The sequence below is a fragment of the Bombina bombina genome, chromosome 1 (assembly GCF_027579735.1).
Source record: "Bombina bombina isolate aBomBom1 chromosome 1, aBomBom1.pri, whole genome shotgun sequence".
NCBI classification, from domain to species: Eukaryota; Metazoa; Chordata; class Amphibia; order Anura; family Bombinatoridae; genus Bombina; species Bombina bombina.
In genome coordinates this window covers 1263188786-1263211067 of record NC_069499.1, presented here as the reverse complement: position 1 = coordinate 1263211067, position 22282 = coordinate 1263188786, and the positions used below count along the sequence as shown (strand labels likewise).

Sequence of the window (22282 nt, the reverse complement as noted above, 5' to 3'; positions counted from 1 at the left end):
ATGTGTGAGGAGCTCAGATACATAGAAAAAGCTTACTGAAGGCGTCATTTGGTATCGTATTCCCCTCTGGGCTTGGTTGGGTCTCAGCAAAGCAGATACCAGGGACTGTATAGGGGTTAAATATAAAAACGGCTCCGGTTCCAAATTTGGTGTGCAATACTTTTAAGGCTTTAAGACACTGTGGTGAAATTTTGGTGAATTTTGAACAATTCCTTAATACTTTTTCACATATTCAGTAATAAAGTGTGTTCAGTTTAAAATTTAAAGTGACAGTAACGGTTTTATTTTAAAACGTTTTTTGTACTTTGTTATCAAGTTTATGCCTGTTTAACATGTCTGAACTATCAGATAGACTATGTTCTGTATGTGAGGAAGCCAAGGTTCCTTCTCATTTAAATAGATGTGATGTATGTGACAAACAATTTAGAGAAAATGATGCTCAAGATGATTCCTCAAGTGAGGGGAGTAAGCATGGTACTGCATCATCCCCTCCTTCGTCTACGCCAGTCTTGCCCACACAGGAGGCCCCTAGTACATCTAGTGCGCCAATACTCCTTACTATGCAACAATTAACGGCTGTAATGGATATTTCTATCAAAAACATTTTAGCCAAAATGCCCACTTATCAGCGAAAGCGCGACTGCTCTGTTTTAGAAAATACTGAAGAGCATGGGGACGCTGATGATAATGGTTCTGACATGCCCCTACACCAGTCTGAGGGGGCCAGGGAGGTTTTGTCTGAGGGAGAAATTTCAGATTCAGGGAAAATTTCTCACCAAGCTGAACCTGATGTGATTACATTCAAATTTAAATTGGAACATCTCCGCGCTCTGCTTAAGGAGGTGTTGTCTACTCTGGATGATTGTGACAATTTGGTCATTCCAGAGAAATTATGTAAGATGGACAAGTTCCTAGAGGTCCCGGTGCCCCCCGAAGCTTTCCCTATACCCAAGCGGGTGGCGGACATTGTAAACAAAGAATGGGAAAGGCCCGGCATACCTTTTGTCCCTCCCCCTATATTTAAGAAATTGTTTCCTATGGTCGACCCCAGAAAGGACTTATGGCAGACAGTCCCCAAGGTCGAGGGGGCGGTTTCTACTCTAAACAAACGCACTACTATCCCTATAGAAGATAGTTGTGCTTTCAAAGATCCTATGGATAAAAAATTAGAGGGTTTGCTTAAAAAGATGTTTGTTCAGCAAGGTTACCTTCTACAACCAATTTCATGCATTGTTCCTGTCACTACAGCAGCGTGTTTCTGGTTCGATGAACTAGAAAAGTCGCTCGATAAAGATTCTTCTTATGAGGAGATTATGGACAGAGTTCACGCTCTTAAATTGGCTAACTCTTTTACTTTAGATGCCACTTTGCAATTAGCTAGATTAGCGGCGAAAAATTCAGGGTTTGCTATTGTGGCGCGCAGAGCGCTTTGGCTAAAGTCTTGGTCAGCGGATGCGTCCTCCAAGAACAAATTGCTTAACATACCCTTCAAGGGGAAAACGCTGTTTGGCCCTGACTTGAAAGAGATTATTTCAGATATCACTGGGGGTAAGGGCCACGCCCTTCCTCAGGATAGGTCTTTTAAGGCTAAAAATAAACCAAATTTTCGTCCCTTTCGCAGAAACGGACCAGCCTCAAGTTCTACATCCTCTAAGCAAGAGGGTAATACTTCTCAAACCAAGCCAGCCTGGAGGCCAATGCAAGGCTGGAACAAAGGTAAGCAGGCCAAGAAACCTGCCACTGCTACCAAGACAGCATGAGATGTTGGCCCTGATCCGGGACCGGATCTGGTGGGGGGCAGACTTTCTCTCTTCGCTCAGGCTTGGGCAAGAGATGTTCTGGATCCTTGGGCGCTAGAAATAGTCTCCCAAGGTTATCTTCTGGAATTCAAGGAGCTACCCCCAAGGGGAAGGTTCCACAGGTCTCGATTGTCTTCAGACCACATAAAAAGACAGGCATTCTTACATTGTGTAGAAGACCTGTTAAAAATGGGAGTGATTCATCCTGTTCCATTAGGAGAACAAGGGATGGGATTCTACTCCAATCTGTTCATAGTTCCCAAAAAAGAGGGAACATTCAGACCAATCTTAGATCTCAAGATCCTAAACAAATTTCTCAAGGTTCCATCGTTCAAAATGGAAACCATTCGGACAATTCTTCCTACCATCCAGGAAGGTCAATTCATGACCACGGTGGATTTAAAGGATGCGTATCTACATATTCCTATCCACAAGGAACATCATCGGTTCCTAAGGTTCGCCTTTCTGGACAAGCATTACCAGTTTGTGGCACTTCCATTCGGATTAGCCACTGCTCCAAGAATTTTCACAAAGGTACTAGGGTCCCTTCTAGCGGTGCTAAGACCAAGGGGCATTGCAGTAGTACCTTACTTGGACGACATACTGATTCAAGCGTCGTCTCTGCCACAAGCAAAGGCTCATACGGACATTGTCCTGGCCTTTCTCAGATCTCACGGGTGGAAAGTGAACGTAGAAAAAAGTTCTCTATCCCCGTCAACAAGAGTTCCCTTCTTGGGAACAATAATAGACTCCTTAGAAATGAGGATTTTTCTGACAGAGGCCAGAAAATCAAAACTTCTAAGCTCTTGTCAAGTACTTCATTCTGTTCTTCTTCCTTCCATAGCGCAGTGCATGGAAGTAATAGGTTTGATGGTCGCGGCAATGGACATAGTTCCTTTTGCGCGAATTCATCTAAGACCATTACAACTGTGCATGCTCAGTCAGTGGAATGGGGATTATACAGACTTGTCTCCGACGATACAAGTAGATCAGAGGACCAGAGATTCACTCCGTTGGTGGCTGACCCTGGACAACCTGTCACAAGGGATGAGCTTCCGCAGACCAGAGTGGGTCATTGTCACGACCGACGCCAGTCTGGTGGGCTGGGGCGCGGTCTGGGAACCCCTGAAAGCTCAGGGTCTTTGGTCTCGGGAAGAATCTCTTCTCCCGATAAATATTCTGAGAGCGATATTCAATGCTCTCAAGGCTTGGCCTCAGCTAGCAAAGGCCAAATTCATAAGGTTTCAATCAGACAACATGACGACTGTTGCGTATATCAACCATCAGGGGGGAACAAGGAGTTCCCTGGCGATGGAAGAAGTGACCAAAATAATTCAATGGGCGGAGACTCACTCCTGCCACTTGTCTGCAATCCACATCCCAGGAGTGGAAAATTGGGAAGCGGATTTTCTGAGTCGTCAGACATTTCATCCGGGGGAGTGGGAACTCCATCCGGAAATCTTTGCCCAAATTATTCAATTGTGGGGCATTCCAGACATGGATCTGATGGCGTCTCGTCAGAACTTCAAGGTTCCTTGCTACGGGTCCAGATCCAGGGATCCCAAGGCGACTCTAGTGGATGCACTAGTAGCACCTTGGAGCTTCAACCTAGCTTATGTGTTCCCACCGTTTCCTCTCATTCCCAGGCTGGTAGCCAGGATCAAACAGGAGAGGGTATCGGTGATTTTGATAGCTCCTGCGTGGCCACGCAGGACTTGGTATGCAGATCTGGTGAATATGTCATCGGCTCCACCATGGAAGCTACCTTTGAGACAGGACCTTCTTGTTCAAGGTCCGTTCGAACATCCGAATCTGGCCTCACTCCAACTGACTGCTTGGAGATTGAACGCTTGATTTTATCAAAGCGAGGGTTCTCAGATTCTGTCATTGATACTCTTGTTCAGGCTAGAAAGCCGGTAACTAGAAAAATCTACCATAAAATATGGAAAAAATATATCTGTTGGTGTGAATCTAAAGGATTCCCATGGAACAAGATAAAAATTCCTAAGATTCTATCCTTTCTTCAAGAAGGTTTGGAGAAAGGATTATCTGCAAGTTCTTTGAAGGGACAGATTTCTGCTTTATCTGTTTTACTTCACAAAAAGCTGGCGGCTGTGCCAGATGTTCAAGCTTTTGTTCAGGCTCTGGTTAGAATCAAGCCTGTTTACAAACCTTTGACTCCTCCTTGGAGTCTCAATTTAGTTCTTTCAGTTCTTCAGGGGGTTCCGTTTGAACCCCTACATTCCGTTGATATCAAGTTATTATCTTGGAAAGTTTTGTTTTTGGTTGCAATTTCTTCTGCTAGAAGAGTTTCAGAGTTATCTGCTCTGCAGTGTTCTCCTCCTTATCTGGTGTTCCATGCAGATAAGGTGGTTTTGCGTACTAAACCTGGTTTTCTTCCGAAAGTTGTTTCTAACAAAAATATTAACCAGGAGATAGTCGTGCCTTCTTTGTGTCCGAATCCAGTTTCGAAGAAGGAACGTTTGTTACACAATTTGGATGTAGTTCGTGCTCTAAAATTCTATTTAGAGGCTACAAAGGATTTCAGACAAACTTCTTCCTTGTTTGTTGTTTATTCTGGTAAAAGGAGAGGTCAAAAAGCAACTTCTACCTCTCTCTCTTTTTGGCTTAAAAGCATCATCCGATTGGCTTATGAGACTGCCGGACGGCAGCCTCCTGAAAGAATCACAGCTCACTCCACTAGGGCCGTGGCTTCCACATGGGCCTTCAAGAACGAGGCTTCTGTTGAGCAGATATGTAAGGCAGCGACTTGGTCTTCACTGCACACTTTTACCAAATTTTACAAATTTGATACTTTTGCTTCTTCTGAGGCTATTTTTGGGAGAAAGGTTTTGCGAGCCATGGTGCCTTCCATCTAGGTGACCTGATTTGCTCCCTCCCATCATCCATGTCCTAAAGCTTTGGTATTGGTTCCCACAAGTAAGGATGACGCCGTGGACCGGACACACCTATGTTGGAGAAAACAGAATTTATGCTTACCTGATAAATTACTTTCTCCAACGGTGTGTCCGGTCCACGGCCCGCCCTGGTTTTTTAATCAGGTCTGATGAATTATTTTCTCTAACTATAGTCACCACGGTATCATATGATTTCTCCTATGCATATTCCTCCTTTACGTCGGTCGAATGACTGGGGAAGGCGGAGCCTAGGAGGGATCATGTGACCAGCTTTGCTGGGCTCTTTGCCATTTCCTGTTGGGGAAGAGAATATCCCACAAGTAAGGATGACGCCGTGGACCGGACACACCGCTGGAGAAAGTAATTTATCAGGTAAGCATAAATTCTGTTTTTTATTTCTCAAGCAAAAGTTTGTTATTTTAAATGGTACCGGTTTGTACTATTTACTCTCTGGCAGAAAAGGGATGAAGATTTCTGCGAGGAGGATGATGATCTTAGCACTTTGTAACTAAGATCCACTGCTGTTCTCACAAGGGCTGAAGAGTACAGGAAAACTTCAGTTGGTGGAACGGTTTGCATGCTAAGCTGCATTTGAGGTATGTTCAGTCTATATTTTTCTAGACAGACTGTTAATTATAGAAAAGGCTGGCAATATTCCCATGAGGGAAGGTTAAGCTGTATTCAGACACTTGGATAGGAATTTCAGCTTGCATGAAGGGCTCATTAGTTACTGGTGACACTGTTAGGAAATAAATGTTTTTGTTTATTCAGTAAATGATGCAATTATAACATTTTTTGAAGGGACTAAAGGGGTCATTGTGGCTTGTTTTGGGGTTTTTTTAACCCACATGGTTAATTAAGAGACACTCTGGTGTTTTTCTGATAGGCCTCAAAACATTGAGTGAGGTGGGAGGGGCCTATTTTCGCGCCTCAGTTGCGCAGTTTCTTTTCCTCAGAGACATCTAACTGCTTCTCCAGAGGTTCCTGCTGTGTTTGAGGGCTGTAAAAGAATTTTATTTCCCCACAAATCGTTCTGAAGGGCAGGTAGGAGCCACAGCAGAGCTGTGGCAAGGTGCTGAAAGTCCTTTTTACCGGTTTTGACGTTTTTTCAATCCGGTTTTGCCATTAAGGGGTTAATTGTTTTTTTTTTGCATAGCTCTGCAGTTACTAAGGCTTTATGATGCTACTGTAAAAATTTCATTGTTTACTGCTTTTTTACACTGTTTTGCAGAATTTGTGCAGCTTTTTTTCTCTTAAAGGCACAGTACCGTTTTAATCTAAGTGTTATTTACTTTGATTACAGTGTTTTCCAAGCTTGCTTGTTACATTACTAGCCTGTTTAACATGTCTGACACTAAGGAAAATCCTTGTTCAATATGTTTGAAAGCCATTGTGGAACCCCCTCTTATAATGTGTCCCAATTGTACTGATATGTCTATAAACTATAAAGAACATATATTAGCACTTAAAAATAGAGCAATAGATGATTCTCAGTCAGAAGTAAATGAGGGTTTGCCATCTAGCTCTCCCCAAGTGTCACAACCAGTAACGCCCGCACAAGTGACGCCAAGTACCTCTAGTGCGTCAAATTCTTTTACTTTACAAGACATGGCCACAGTTATGAATACAACCCTCACAGAGGTTTTTTATAAACTGCCTGGTTTACAAGGAAAGCGGGACAGCTCTGGGTTTAGGAAACATGCTGAGCCGTCTGACGTTTTAGTAGCCGTATCCGATATGCCCTCTGAATGCTCTGAAGTAGGGGTGAGGGATTTGTTATCTGAGGGAGAAATTTCTGATTCAGGAAAGACGCTTCCTCAGACAGATTCTGATATGACGGCCTTTAAATTTAAGCTTGAACACCTCCGCTTATTGCTCAGGGAGGTATTAGCGACTCTAGATGATTGTGACCCTATAGTGGTTCCAGAGAAATTGTGTAAAATGGATAAATACTTAGAGGTTCCTGTTTACACTGATGTATTTCCAGTCCCTAAGAGGATTGTGAATATTATTACTAAGGAGTGGGATAGACCAGGTATTCCGTTCACTTCCCCTCCTGTTTTTAAGAAAATGTTTCCTATATCTGACACCATGCGGGACTCGTGGCAGACAGTTCCTAAGGTGGAGGGAGCTATTTCTACTCTGTCTAAGCGTACAACTATACCTATCAAATACAGTTGTGCTTTCAAAGATCCTATGGATAAAAAATTAGGGTCTCCTGAAGAAAATTTTTGTTCATCAGGGTTTTTCTCTCCAACCTATTGCGTGCATTGTTCCTGTAATTCAGCTTCCTCTGCTGCAAAGCAAGAGGGGAATGTTGCCCAATCCAAGTCAGTCTGGAGACCTAACCAGTCTTGGAACAAGGGTAAACAGGCCAAGAAGCCTGCACCTGCCTCTAAGATAGCCCCCGATCCGGGACCGGATCTAGTAGGGGGCAGACTCTCTCTCTTCGCTCAGGCTTGGGCAAGAGATATTCACAATCCCTGGGCTTTAGAAATTGTGTCCCAGGGATATCTTCTGGAATTCAAAGACTCCCTTCCAAGGGGGAGATTTCACATTTTCCGATTGTTTGTAAACCAGACAATGTCTGTAAACCAGCGTTCTTACGCTGTGTAGAAGACCTACATACCATGGGGGTGATCCGCCCAGTCCCAAAAGAGGAACAGGGGCTAGGGTTTTACTCAAACCTGTTTGTGGTTCCCAAAAAAGAGGGAACTTTCAGACCAATCTTGGATCTCAAAATTCTAAACAAGTTCCTCAAAGTTCCATCATTCAAGATGGAGACTATTCAAACTATTCTACCTCTGATCCAGGAGGATCAATATATGACTACCGTGGACTTAAAGGATGCGTATCAACACATCCCTATTCACAGAAATCATCATCAATTTCTCAGATTCGCCTTTCTAAACAGGCATTACCAGTTTGTGGCCCTTCCCTTCGAATTTTCACAAAGGTGCTAGGGTCTGTCTGGCGGTTCTACGACCACGGGGCATATCAGTGGCGCCTTATCTAGACGACATCTTAATTCAGGCGTCGACTTTCCAGCTAGCCAAGTCTCACACGGACATCGTGTTGGCTTTTCTGAGATCTCACGGGTGGAAGGTGAACATAAAAAAGAGTTCTCTCTGACGGAGGTCAGAAAATCAAAACTCTTAACCACTTGCCGAGCTCTTCATTCCATTCCTCGGCCATCAGTGGCTCAGTGTATGGAGGTAATCTGACTCATGGTAGCGGCAATGGACATGGTTCCTTTTGCCCACCTACACCTCAGACCACTGCAACTATGCATGCTCAAACAGTGGAATGGGGATTATGCAGATTTATCTCCTCAACTGCATCTGGACCAGGAGACCAGAGATTCTGTTCTCTGGTGGTTGTCTCAGGACCACCTGTCTCAGGGAATGTACTTCCGCAGGCCAGAGTGGCTCATTGTAACGACTGCTAGGCTGGGGTGCAGTCTGGAACTCCCTGAAAGCACAGGGCTTATGGTCTCGGGAGGAATCTCTTCTTCCGATAAACATTCTAGAACTGAGAGCGATATTTAATGCGCTTCAGGCGTGGCCTCAGCTTGCTGCGGCCAAATTCATCAGGTTTCAGTCGGACAACATCACGACTGTAGCTTATATCAATCATCAAGGAGGAACAAGGAGTTCTCTAGCGATGATGGAGGTAACCAAAATAATCCGATGGGCAGAGGATCACTCTTGCCATCTCTAAGCAATCCACATCCCAGGAGTAGAGAACTGGGAGGCAGATTTCCCAAGTCGTCAGACTTTTCATCCGGGGGAGTGGGAACTCCATCTGGAGGTATTTGCCCAGCTGATTCAGCTATGGGGCACACCAGAATTGGATCTGATGGCGTCCCGTCAGAATGCCAAACTTCCTTGTTACGGGTCCAGATCAAGGGATCCTCAAGCAGTACTGATAGATGCTCTAGCAGTGCCTTGGTCCTTCAATCTGGCATATGTATTTCCACCGTTTCCTCTCCTCCCACGTCTGGTTGCCAGAATCAAGCAGGAGAGAGCTTCGGTGATTCTGATAGCACCTGTGTGGCAACGCAGGACTTGGTATGCAGACCTAGTGGACATGTCCTCGGTTCCACCGTGGACTCTACCAATGAGGCGGGACCTTCTAATCCAAGGTCCGTTCACGCATCCAAATTTAATTTCTCTGCGCCTGACTGCTTGGAGATTGAACGCCTGATTCTATCAAAGCGTAGTTTCTCTGAGTCGGTCATTTATACCCTGATTCAGGCTAGAAAGCCTGTCACCAGGAAGATCTATCATAAGATTTGGCGCAAATATCTTTATTGGTGTGAATCCAAAGGTTACTCGTGGAGTAAAATTAGGATTCCTAGAATATTGTCTTTTCTCCAAGAAGGTTTGGAGAAGGGATTATCAGCTAGTTCCCTAAAAGGGCAAATATCTGCTTTGTCTATTCTACTACATAAACGTCTGGCAGATGTCCCAGACGTTCAAGCATTTAGTCAGGCTTTGGTCAGAATTAAGCCTGTATTTAAGCCTGTTGCTCCGCCTTGGAGCCTAAACTTAGTCCTTAAAGTTCTTCAAGGGGTTCCTTTTGAACCTATGCATTCCATAGATATTAAGCTTTTATCTTGGAAAGTTTTGTTTTTAGTAGCTATCTCTTCGGTTCGAAGAGTTTCTGAGCTATCTGCTTTACAATGTGATTCCCCTTACCTTGTTTTCCATGCAGATAAGGTGGTTTTGCGTACCAAACCTGGGTTTCTTCCTAAGGTTGTTTCTAATAAGAATATCAATCAAGAGATTGTTGTTCCTTCTCTGTGTCCTAATCCTTCATCAAAGAAGGAACGTCTGTTACACAATCTTGATGTGGTTCGTGCTTTAAAGTTCTACTTACAAGCAACTAAAGATTTCCGTCAAACATCTTCGTTTTTTGTTTATTCTGGTAAACGGAGATGTCAAAGGGCTACGGCTACCTCTCTTTCCTTTTGGCTGAAAAGCATCATCCGTTTGGCCTATGAGACTGCTGGACAGCACCCTCCTGAAAGAATTACTGCTCATTCTACTAGAGCTGTGGCTTCCACATGGGGTTTTAAAAATGAGGCTTCTGTTGAACAGATTTGTAAGGCAGCGACTTGGTCTTCGCTTCATACTTTTTCCAAATTTTACAAATTCAATACTTTTGTTTCTTCAGAGGCTATTTTTGGGAGAAAGGTTCTACAAGCAGTGGTGCCTTCCATTTAAGGTCGCTGTCTTGACCCTCCCTTCATCCGTGTCCTAAAGCTTTGGTATTGGTATCCCACAAGTAAGGATGAATCCGTGGACTCGATACATCTTACAAGAGAAAACATAATTTATGCTTACCTGATAAATTTATTTCTCTTGTGATGTATCGAGTCCACGGCCCGCCCTGTTTTTTTAAGACAGGCATATATATTTTTATTTTAAAACTTTCAGTCACCACTGCACCCTATAGTTTCTCCTTTTTCTTCCTAGCCTTCGGTCGAATGACTGGGGGGTGGAGCTAAGGGAGGAGCTATATAGACAGCTCTGCAGTGGGTGCTCTCTTTGCCACTTCCTGTAGGGAAGGAGAATATCCCACAAGTAAGGATAAATCCGTGGACTTGATACATCACAAGAGAAATAAATTTATCAGGTAAGCATAAATTATGTTTTTTTGAAGTTCCCTCCGTGGTGATAGTTTTTCCTATTCCGGATCGGGTTTCAGAGATTATTTCTTGGGAATTGGAGAAGCCTGGAATTCCTTTTGCTCCTTCTCCTATTTTTAGGAAAATGTTTCCTATTGCTGATTCTATTAAGGAATCTTGGCAAACAGTTCCTAAGGTAGAGGGAGCTATTTCCACTTTGGCTAAATGGACCACTATTCCTATTGAGGATAGTTGTTCTTTTAAGGATCCTATGGATAAGAAGTTGGAGGCTTTGCTTAAGAGGATTTATGTTCACCAGGACCTCCAATGGCAGCCTGTTGCATGTATTGCTACACTTACCAGTGCGGCTGCATACTGGTTTGATGCATTGTCTGATTTTATTCATTAAGAAACTTCTCTGGATGAGATTCAGGATATAATTAAGGCTTTAAAATTGGCCAGTTCTTTTATTGCGGACGCTTCATTGCAGGTTGTCAAGTTGGGTGCAAAGATTTCTGGATTTGCTGTTCTGGCTCGCAGGGCTTTATGGTTAAAGTCCTGGTCTGCGGATGTATTATCCAAGTCTAAACTTTTATCGGTTCCTTTCAAAGGGAAGACTTTGTTTGGGCCTGGTTTGACTGAAATTATTTCTGATATTACTGGTGGGAAGGGGCATTCTCTTCCTCAGGATAAGAGAAATAAGCAGAAAGGTTGTCAGAGTAATTTTCGTTCCTTTCGTAACTTCTCCGGTAAGTCTTCCTCTTCCTCCTCCAAGCAGGATCAATCCAAGCCTTCTTGGAGACATAATCAGTCCTGGAGCAAGGGGAAGCAATCTAAGAAGCCTACTGCTGACTCAAAATCATCATGAAGGGTCTGCCTCCTATCCGGGAGTGGATCTTGTGGGGGGCAGACTTTCCCTGTTCGCTCAAGCCTGGGTTCGGGATGTTCCAGATCCCTGGGTTAGATATTGTGTCCCAGGGATATAAGCTGGAGTTCAAAAATGTTCTTTCCAGGGGCAGGTTTCATCTATCAAGGTTATCTGTAGACCAGATAAAAAGAGAGGCATTCAGAGGGGCGGAGCCGACCAGCGTCTGTGATGGGCGCATCATTTTTAGCTTTGGTTAGAGGAGCACCTTCCATGGCAAAACCTGGAGGACACTTGATCCGTAGTAGAGCGCAAACACAGCGCATCACCTCAGGATGGACAGGGGCATTAATTGAGGCCAAAAAGTTTTGAGTGAGGAGGGTAAACGTCGGACCCACAGATAAGTAGGCCACAAGCCGAAGTGCGCATCACTCGAGTCCCGGACCTATCCGCACAAGAAATGGCACCTAATAGGTAGGAGCACATCTCTCTCTCTCTCTCTCTCTCTCTCTCTCTCTCTCTCTCTATCTATATATATATATATATATATATATATATATATATATATATATATATATCTATATATATATATATCTATATATATATATATCTATATATCTATATCTATCTATATATATATATCTATATATATCTATATACATATACATACATACACACACACACAGCCCGGGTATTGTTCTGCACCACACAGCTCGCATCACAGCCCCCTATGACAAGAGCGCAAAAAGGCTCCCATACAGGCCTTTCCAGGCACGGCAGCCATAAGCCCTCAATTCAGAAGCCACATGAACTCCCCCTTCACAATCTAGGGTATACTTTGTGGACATCAAAGTCAGAGTTATGGTGCTTCATGCAGCAAACGAAGATAATGCCTTGTTTATATGAATAGCTATGACTTAGCCTGCACAATACAGTTAAAAGCAGCATTGCATTGTTTAAGTAACATTTACCCCTTGCTGGAGGTACTGAAGAATGTAGGAATCAATTTGCATTAAGTGGAGATCATATACTCCTTAAAACCCAGACTCTGTACTGCTACTCACTTAAAGGGTACATTTTATTATTCTTACTAACCTACTACTGCAAGATCGAAACTGCATCGTTGAATGAGACATCTCTGCCTCTATGATACTTGGACACATCAAAATGGCATCAAGATGCACACCCAGGCCTGATAAATCTAATAAAGGCCCTGTGCCAGCTAGCTCAAAATGGACAACTTCTTTAAGGCACTAGAATCTTCCATGTCGGCAACAAGCGAGCTACCAGACACTGAAAATGCTACCTTAGACACAGACTCACCTGCCCTCCTTATCAAGGCTGACATACAAAATTTACCAACTAAGGCAGATTTTGCCTCCTTTTTCACCCAGGTGGGCAAGCTTATTAAAGATGGTATATCTGAAGTTAAGAGACCTCAGCGACTTGGGTGATAGGGTAGTGCAAATGGATGAGGATATGGATCAATACAATAATGACGCAGATCTTCAGAACCGTACCCTCCAAGTCCACGATGACATGATACAACAGCCACAAAACCAGGTCGAGGATCTGGATAACAGAGGGAGGCATCAGAACCTCAGGATAAGAGACATTTCAGAGAAAGTTGTGACATCCCAAATTCAACAACACCTGCAGCAACTATTTCAGTACATCCTACAAGAAGAAGCATCGACAATCCCACTAGACAGAGCTCACAGAGTTATACGCCCAAAACCACCAGAAGACAAGCTACCTAGAGATATAATTATACGATTCCAAAGCTTCAGAGACAAAGAAAGAATTATGACTGCCTCACAGAAATCATGTCAAATCTCGTTTGAAGGAGATACAGTGCAAGTCTTCGCTGATCTGAGCAATATCACACTGTCCAAATGAAGAGAAGCGAGATTCCTTACCACCCCCCTGCAGGACATGAAGATACCTTACAGATGGGGTTTCCCATTCTGTATCAAAGTACTACATGACTCTTAAATGATAACCTACAACATCTCCGGAATGCTTGAAAATTCCAGTCCCAACTATACTTTCTTCAAAGTCTGCTTCAACATCAAGAGACTCTCCAGCAACACAGGTGCCAAAACAACAAAGACCTCCCTGGACAAGGATCACCTGGAAACCAAGCAAGGATGCCCAGAAAGCAGACTCTCCAAGGGAAGAGCTTACCTGACCTTGCCACTTTAAATAACTAAATTCCTAAGAACCCATTACTTGGTGAAGACTGCCCACCCCCCTCAGTCCTTGATATAAGGTATTGACTACCCTTCAGCTGGAAGCCACTCCATCATAGTAATCCCCTTCAATTACTATGATCCCCCCATCCCGTCTGAAATACTGTTTTAAGTATTGTCATTTGTTATGTTTAAACTTTGTTTTGTTATTGTACTCTGGTTGTTTTATATTTCCTACTTATTCTCTTTGATACTGCAGATCCATGCTCTATTCTCTTCCCTCCTTCCTCCTCCTCGATGATAGAGACAAAGCCGGAAGAATCCAACGACATTTTCTTACTTACAGGTACTATAACACACAAACCATTCCCTCTAGCAGACATACTCTTCCGCTAAAACCTGCACCTACAGTGACAGTTGAAACCCCATTATCTTTCTATATGGTAGTTTATTTGCATTTTAGTTAGTCTAACTTTAGCATAACCTTTAACAATACACATGGCAGTCCCTGAACTCCTGCTTATTTCCCAAAATGTTAAGGGCCTCAATTCCCCAACCAAAAAATCTATTGCCCTAAACTGGTTTCAGAAACACAAAGGAGAAGTCATTTTCCTACAGGAGACCCACTTTTGTAAGCAAGCGGAACCAAAATGTGTTTCCAAGCATTTTCCGATGGGCTACTTCAATTCTGCTCCCACAAAACGAAACGGTGTGGGCATATTGTTTAGATATAGCATCCCTTTCCAACTTACCCACAAATACATGGATAGTGAGGGACGATACTAATAGGCACTCTTTACAACCGTCCAGTTACATTAGTAAATATTTACGCCCTGAACACAGGGCAGGCACGTTTCTTTAAAAAAGTAATTGGAGTCCTGTTGGGAGTAGCGCAGGGTACGGTGATTTTCGCAGGCGACAGCAATGTAGCTATTGAGCCAACACTAGACTGTTCAAACAAGAACAACTCAGTACCCAGAAGCTCCTTAGAAGCTATTATAAGAGCCCTCCGTGGTGCAGCACTTTTAGATATTTGGAGAATTCAACATCCGTCACAGAAATCATACACATTTTACTCCAATCCCCAAAGATCCTACTCGAGAATAGATCACATATATATATAGACCAGAAGAGTATGCCCCTAGTGAGGTCCTCGTAAATCTTGCCAACCACCTGGTCGGACCACTCGATGGAACATTGTCTTTGGCTTTGCCGGACAAACCTCTTACTGATCCCCATTGGCGCCTTGATGAAACTCTCCTCTTACAGCCATTAATTAAAGACAAAATGACACGCACTCTTAAAGATTACTTTCACCATAACGCGATATCCATTACATCCCCCACCCTGGTTTGGGAAGCACACAAAGCAGTGGTCAGGGGAGAATTTATGAAACAGAAAGCCATACTTCTTAAAAATTATAATGATAGGTATAATAAATTACTTTAACAACTTCGAAACATAGAGAATTTGCATATGCAAGCCCCTAAAAATTTACAGCACATAACACAACTAGCCAAGACTAGACGTGAACTGAATGAACTACTTAATAAAGAGGCACAAAGGAAGGCAATCTACCGGAAAAAGCTCTACTTTGTAGAAGGCAATAAAGCGGGACTCCTATTAGCTAGAGCCCTTAAGACTCACACAAATAACAATTTTATCCATAAACTAGCACACCCAACCATCCCAGGGGATTATACTTATGATAGCAGGTTAATAGCAAATATTTTTAGTGACTACTACAAAAACCTTTACAATATCCCCGCAACACCCCACTCCTCAAATCACGAGGCAATAGACTTATATACAAGATTCCAATATCCCAACCCTGCCTGAACATATCTCTAAGCAGATGGAGGACCCCATTTCCTCAAAAGAAGTTGTTCCAGCCATAAACGATACACCTCTCCACAAAAGTCCTGGCCCAGATGGTTTCTCTGCCATTTACTATAAACAGTTCCAAAATATACTAGCCCTGCACCTCACTAACCTCTTTAACTCCCTGGATAAGGATGGGCTACTTTCTCCTAACCTTCTAGAAGCACACATCTCGGTCATCCCCAAGCCAGGTAAATCCCCCACAGAACCAGGTAACTACTGCCCTATCTCCCTATTAAATGGAGACATAAAAATTTACGCTAAGATCCTTGCAAACCGTATCAGTAGGGTTCTCTCAACACTCATACATGTAGATCAGGCAGGCTTTGTTCCGCTCAGGGAGGCCAGGGATAACACGATCCGGACCCTCCATTTAATGTAATACGCGAAAACACAGCAGATCCCTGCTGTCCTGGTCTCCACTGATGCGGAAAAGGCCTTCGATAGATTAAACTGGCCCTTTCTAGACAGCACTCTGAAACACTTCGGCTTTGGTAAATTGATGATTGAGCGTATTTTCCACCTTTTATAATGGTCTCTCTACCAGAGTCCGCACCAATGGGGTTCTTTCGCAAAGTTTTAATATACGCAATGGGACAAGACAGGGATGCCCCCTCTCTCCTATCCTCTTTGTCCTCACTATGGAGATCCTGGCATGCCATATCAGGCAAAATCCAGACATCCATGGACTTACCATTGGCCCCAATACTCACAAACTTGCTATGTTTGCGGATGATGTGCTGCTCACCCTTTCCACGCCTGCCCTTTCCCTACCTAACTTAACCTTAGAATTTAACAGATTCAGCAGATTTTCACACTTTTCTTATAAATTACTCCAAATCAGAACTTTTAAATATTTCTATGACATCCAACAATTTTACGAATTTTATAAAAACATGCCCATTTAAAATTCAAAATTCACACTTAAAGTACTTGGGTATAGTGTTGTCCTCTAACCCATCGCGATGGTTCTCTCTCAACTACCAACCACTTCTGCACTCTATCCAACACTCACTATCTTCATGGAAAGATAAACCCTTATCGTGGTGGGGTAGAATACAGTCTATCAAAATGACAATACTAACCAAAATTCTATATATACTGCAGGCTTTGCCTATCGCCCTCCCTAAAACTTTGATACAACAACTACAAAACGCTGTAAATGCCTTTGTGTGGGGTAGACTCTGTCCAAGGTGTCAAGAGGAACTATGTATAGGTCCCTTTAGAATGGAGGGCTAGGCCTTCCAAGCATAAGCTTATATTATCATGCGGTTGTTTTGCAAAGAATTTTGGATTGGCACTGCAGAAAGGACTCTAAGGCATGGGTGGCAGTTGACTCTCAGCTGCTTAGATCTCCTAACCCAGACCCTCTTTGTTGGCTCCCTAAGACCAGACGTTCTCCCTTTTGCACGTCATCTCCGCTCTATAGGCACATCTTCAACACATGGGACCACCTAATTAAAGTGACACCAGCTCTGTCCACACCTGCATCACCACTTACCACCAATCTTTCCCAACATAGAATTGATGGGAGGTTATGAATCTCGGAAAAAAGATGCAATAGTTAATGAGCTTTTAGACTCTATCCCTATAGCACAACTACTTAACCAAGGTAAACTTAAGACCAGAGCAGAACTCTCACAACTTTTCCATGGCTCCTTTTCCCCATGGCAAAAATATGCCCAATTACAGCACTTTATCCAGGCAACCCACAACAAGAGACCACCGACTCCCTTTGAACAAATTTGTTTATCTGAAAGGATTACTAGAGGCTCACTATCATTAGCTAATACCATGCTTCATAATGCACAGTCCCCCTCACTTCCTCCATATACAGCTCGGTGGCACTATGAGCTAGGCGCAACCCTAGAAACTAAACAATGGCTGCAAATATTCCAAAACACACGTACATCCTCCACTTCCCCTAGAGTTATTGAGCTTAATTATAAAGTCCTCCTACGTTGGTACTTAACGCCAACTAGGCTAAATCATATTTACCCTGCCTCTTTGTCATTTTGTTGGAGAGGGTGCAATATGCAGGGCACTATTTTACATATCTGGTGGTGGTCATGCCATAAGCTGGGCTCTTTTTGGCATGGTGTAGAACTCACCTTGCAAAAAGGTTAGCTGAAGCGGATTTTTCTCTAAACCCAATGTTAGTCCTCCTAAATGAGACCCAACTACTTCAGTGCAAAATCAGAAGGACACTAATATGCATAGGCCTAAATTGCGCAAAAGCCCTTATTGCTTTACATTGTAAATCCCCCTTAACACCAACACTTGAGAATTGGATACAAAAGACTGATGAGATGCTCTCGTGCGAAGAGTATGGCTACTATAAAAGGAACAAATCTGCATTTTATGCAGATCTTAGATAGATTCTATTGGGATTCTATCACTCAAACACCGTAAAAACCCTCAAACTGTATAGGCTAACCGATATAGTAGAACACAAGCGCACTGCTAGATTTGTGTTACTCTAGCCCACGAGTGGATCCATATCACAACACAACCTAACTTTATGCCTTAAGTGCAGAATTGTCTCTTCCCCGCCCTCCCCATCCCTTCTGCTACCTTTTCTTCTTTTTATTCCTTATCTTCTGTTACTCTGTTTTGACCTTAATAATGTTTGTAGGTTTTAATGCGTGAAGTTTTAGCGCACAGAGACTGCACACTAACTAGCACACTGTGTGTGTAGGCACAATTTCAATATCCTTTTGGGGTAAGCCAGAAAGAGCTCATGATTCCGCTACGAATTACAGCTGTCCCCCGGGAGGTGAGACCACTCAACTGCTGCACATCAAGTTTCATCTATGACCAGTTAGTAATTTATATAGGTATATACGACATAGTGTATGGTGTATATGGTTTCTTGATGTTTTCTTCGATCTCTGTGAACTCGTCATATGACTTTAAGGTCAAGTCCATTTTTATTGTATTGCATTATTATCAAACCAATAAAAAAAACAAAAAAACAAAGGCATTCTTAAGTTGTGTTCATTATCTTTCCGACATGGTCGTGATCGTGCCTGTTCCAGCTCTGGAGCAGGGACTAGGTTTTTATTCCAATCTGTTTATTGTTCCCAAAAAGGAGGGAACCTTCAGACCCATCTTGGATCTCAAGTGTAAAAAACAAGTTTTTCAGCGTTCCGCCTTTCAAGATGGAAACTATTCTGTCAATTCTTCCTCTGGTTCAAGTCAATTCATGACTACAGTAGATCTAAAGGATGCATATCTGCATATTCCCATTCACAAGGATCATTACAAGTTTCTGAGATTTGCTTTCCTAGACCAGCATTTTCAGTTTGTGGCTCTTCCTTTTGGTATTGCAACAGCTCCCAGGGTGTTTTCAAAGGTTCTGGGTGTGTTGCTGGCAGTTCTCAGATTGCAGGGGGTTGCGGTAGCAACTTATTTGGACAACATTTTAGTTCAGGAGCCATCTTTTCAACTACCAAACTCCCACATGGAGTTGCTGTTGTCTTTTCTGCACTCCCACGGTTGGAAGGTGAATTTAGGAAAAAGTTCCTTGATTCCGGCTACAAGAGTGGTATTTTTGGGAACCATTATAGATTCTCTGGAAATGAAGATCTTTTTGACAGAAGCAAGGAAGTCAAAAATGTTTAATTCATGTTTGGCTTTTCAGTCATCCCCTTGGCTGTCGGTGGCCCAGTGTATGGAGGTTATTGGTCTAATGGTCTCAGTCATGGACATCATTCCGTGCTCGCTTCCATCTCAGACCTCTGCAGTTATGCATGCTGAGACAGTGGAACAGAGATTATACGGATCGGTCTCCAAAGATTGTTCTAGATCAGGCTGCAAGAGATTCTCTTTCGTGGTGGTTGTCTCAGGATCTTCTCTCCCAGGGAACCTGTTTTCGCAGGCCTCCCTGGGAGATTGTGACCACGGATGCCAGTCTGCTGGGTTGGGAAGCTGTCTGGGTTTTGTTAAGGGCTCAGGGTATGTGGACTCGGGAGGAATTGGCTCTTCTGGCCTGGCCTGGCCTGGCCTCAGTTGGCTTCAACCCAGTTTATCAGATTCAAGTCAGACATAATGTCCATGGCTTACATCAATCATCAGGGAGGAACTCTGAGTTCCTTGGCGATGGAGGTAGCCAGGATTATTCAGTGGGCAGAGGCTCACAATTGTTGTCTGTCTGCGATCCACATTCCAGGGGTGGACAATTGGGAAGCAGATTTTCTGAGCAGACAGTCGTTTCATCCAGGGGAGTGGGAGCTTCATCCGGAATTGTTTTCCAGTTTGATTCTCAGGTGGGGTCAACAGGAGTTGGATCTTATGGCATCTCGTCACAATGCCAAACTTCCGACATACGGTTCAAGTCAAGGGATTCTCAAGCGGTTCTAATAGATGCTCTTGCAGTTCCTTGGAAGCACAGTCTGGCATACGTGTTTCCTCCGTTTGCCATTCTTCCTCGAGTTATTGCTCGGATCCAACAGGAGAGGGCGTCGGTAATTCTCATTGCACCGGCGTGGCCTCGCAGGATCTGGTATGCAGATCTGGTGGAGATGTCATCCTTTCCACCTTGGGGTCTTCCATTGAGGAAGGACCTTCTACTTCAGGGTCCCTTCCTTCATCCAAATCTCGTTTCTTTGAAGCTGACTGCTTGGAGATTGAATGCTTGATTCTATCTAAGCGTGGTCAGTTATTGAGACTATGATTCAGGCGCGTAAGCCTGTGACTAGAAAGATTTATTACAAGATATGGCGTAAATATCTGTATTGGTGTGAATCTAAGGGCTACTTCTGGAGTAGAGTCAGGATACCTAGGATTTTGTCTTTTCTCCAGGAGGGTCTGGAGAAGGGTTTATCTGCTAGTACCCTGAAGGGTAAAATTTCTGCTTTATCTATTTTGTTACATAAACGTCTGGCGGATGTACCAGACGTTCAGTCTTTTTGTCAGGCTTTGGTTAGAATCCGGCCTATGGTTACGTTTTTGACTCCTCTTTGGAGTCTTAATTTAGTTTTGAGAGTTCTTCAACAGGCTCCATTTGAGCCTATGCATTCTTTGGACATTAAGTTGTTAACCTGTAAGATTTTATTTTTGGTTGCTATCTCTTCGGCTCAAAGAGTTTCAGAGCTTTCTGCATTGCAATGTGAGTCTCCTTTTCTTATTTTTCATTCTGAAAAGGTAGTACTTCATACTGCATTAGGTTTTCTTCCCAAGGTTGTTTCTGATAAGACTATTAATCAGGAAATTGTTGTTCCTTCTTTGTGTCCTAATCCTTCTTCTCATAAGGAACGTTTGTTGCACAACCTTGATGTAGTTTGTGCTTTGAAATATTATTTACAGGCGACTATGGTCTTCTTCTTTATTTGTTATTTTTTCTGGGAAGCGTAAGGGTCAGAAAGCTACAGCTAATTCGCTTTCTTGTTGGTTGAGGAGTGTTATTCGCTTGGCATATGAGACTTCTGGTCAACAGCCTCCTGAGAAAATCACGGCTCACTCTACGAGGGCTGTTTCTTCTACCTGGGCTTTCAAAAATGGTGCTTCTGTAGATCAGATTTGCAAGGCTGCCACTTGGTCATCTTTACACACTTTTTCTAAATTTTACAAATTTGATACTTTTGCTTCAGCCGAGGCTGTTTTTGGGAGAAAGGTCCTTCAAGCAGTGGTGCCTTCTGTTTAGGCTAACTTTCTTGTCCCTCCCTTATCATACGTGTCCTCTAGCTTGGGTATTGTTTCCCAATAGTAATTATGATGATCCGTGGACTCACTGTGTCAAGAAAGAAACAAATTTATCAGGTAAGCATAAATTTCATTTTTCTGATTTCTAGTTTAACATTAAAGTGACATGAAACCCATTTGTTTCCTTTAATGATGCAAAGAGAGCACGCACTTGTAAACAACTTTATAATTTACTTCTAGTAGCTAGTTTGTTTTGTTCTCTTTGTATCCTAGGTAGGCTTAGGAGCTGCTAACTGATGGCTATACATATATGCCTGGTATTATTGGCTCATCCATGTGCGTTGCTGTTTCTTCAGCAAAGGATAACAAGAATGAAGTAAATTGGAAAGTTGTTTAAAATTGTTCCCTCTATCTGAATCATGAAAGAAAAATGTGGGGTTTCATGTCCCCTTAATACCCTTTCCGGTCCTATAATTTAAATAAAACCTGCAGCCGATTTCCGCGCAAATATTTTTGAATTACACAGCTAAATAGCTAAATAAAGTCACCGCTAGATGTCACTATTTAGCTGTGAAATTCAAAAGCGGCAAAGTCGGAATATATCCGACATTTGAGCGCATGCGCTAAAACCCTTTGTCGGATAAATTCTGACAAAGGACCGCAAAGGGTTAATGATCAACAACTTCTAATTTTTAATCACTTAACCAGTTATAACGGTTAAAGACTTGTGCAATTAACATTTTCAAATGACTGTGTAATTAACATTTTCAAATGATTGTTTAATTATATTGTTAGCATTTGTTTATCCCCCAACCATTAAATTGTAATTAGAGGAACCCTCAGATATTTATATTATTGTTGTGTAGATGTTTTATAATTTCAAAGGTTGATTTGAACATTCTTTTATTTAACTAGGTTACAATTGTGTTTATTAAAATGTGAATTGAGCATGTAGAAAAATATAAACACTAAAAACAAACTTTATAAGGTTACAGTGCGTTGTGCAAAGAGGAACAAAACAGGTTTTCAGTAGTTCTAGGGTTTACAACAATTCTGTGAACAAAAGTGTTTTCCAATGGACTGCAAATCATTTGGTTTAGGAATGACCAGTATCTGATGTACAATAAAAACTGTACAAAGTAATCAAAATCATTTGAAAACCATTTACTCTTATTAAAAGGACACGAAACCCTACTTTTTTTTCTTTCAGGATTTAGATAGAACAACTTGTTTCGTTCTCTTGGTAGCCTTTGTTGAAATGCATATCTAGGTAGGCTCAGGAGCATCAATGCACTACTGGGATCTGGCTTCACTTATATGCCCCTTTTTATTGGCTCACCCGATGTGTTCAG

General features: G+C 42.7%; 1 protein-coding gene across 1 annotated transcript in view; it reads left to right on the top strand.

The window, feature by feature from the left end:
• IRF8 (interferon regulatory factor 8) overlaps positions 1 to 22282 on the top strand; it is a 655970-nt gene that overhangs the window by 276509 nt on the left and 357179 nt on the right. Inside the window, exon 7 of the mRNA XM_053700919.1 lies at positions 13666 to 13752. Within this exon, the coding sequence (XP_053556894.1) occupies positions 13666 to 13752 (87 nt within the window). The remainder of the gene's footprint in view (positions 1 to 13665; positions 13753 to 22282) is intronic.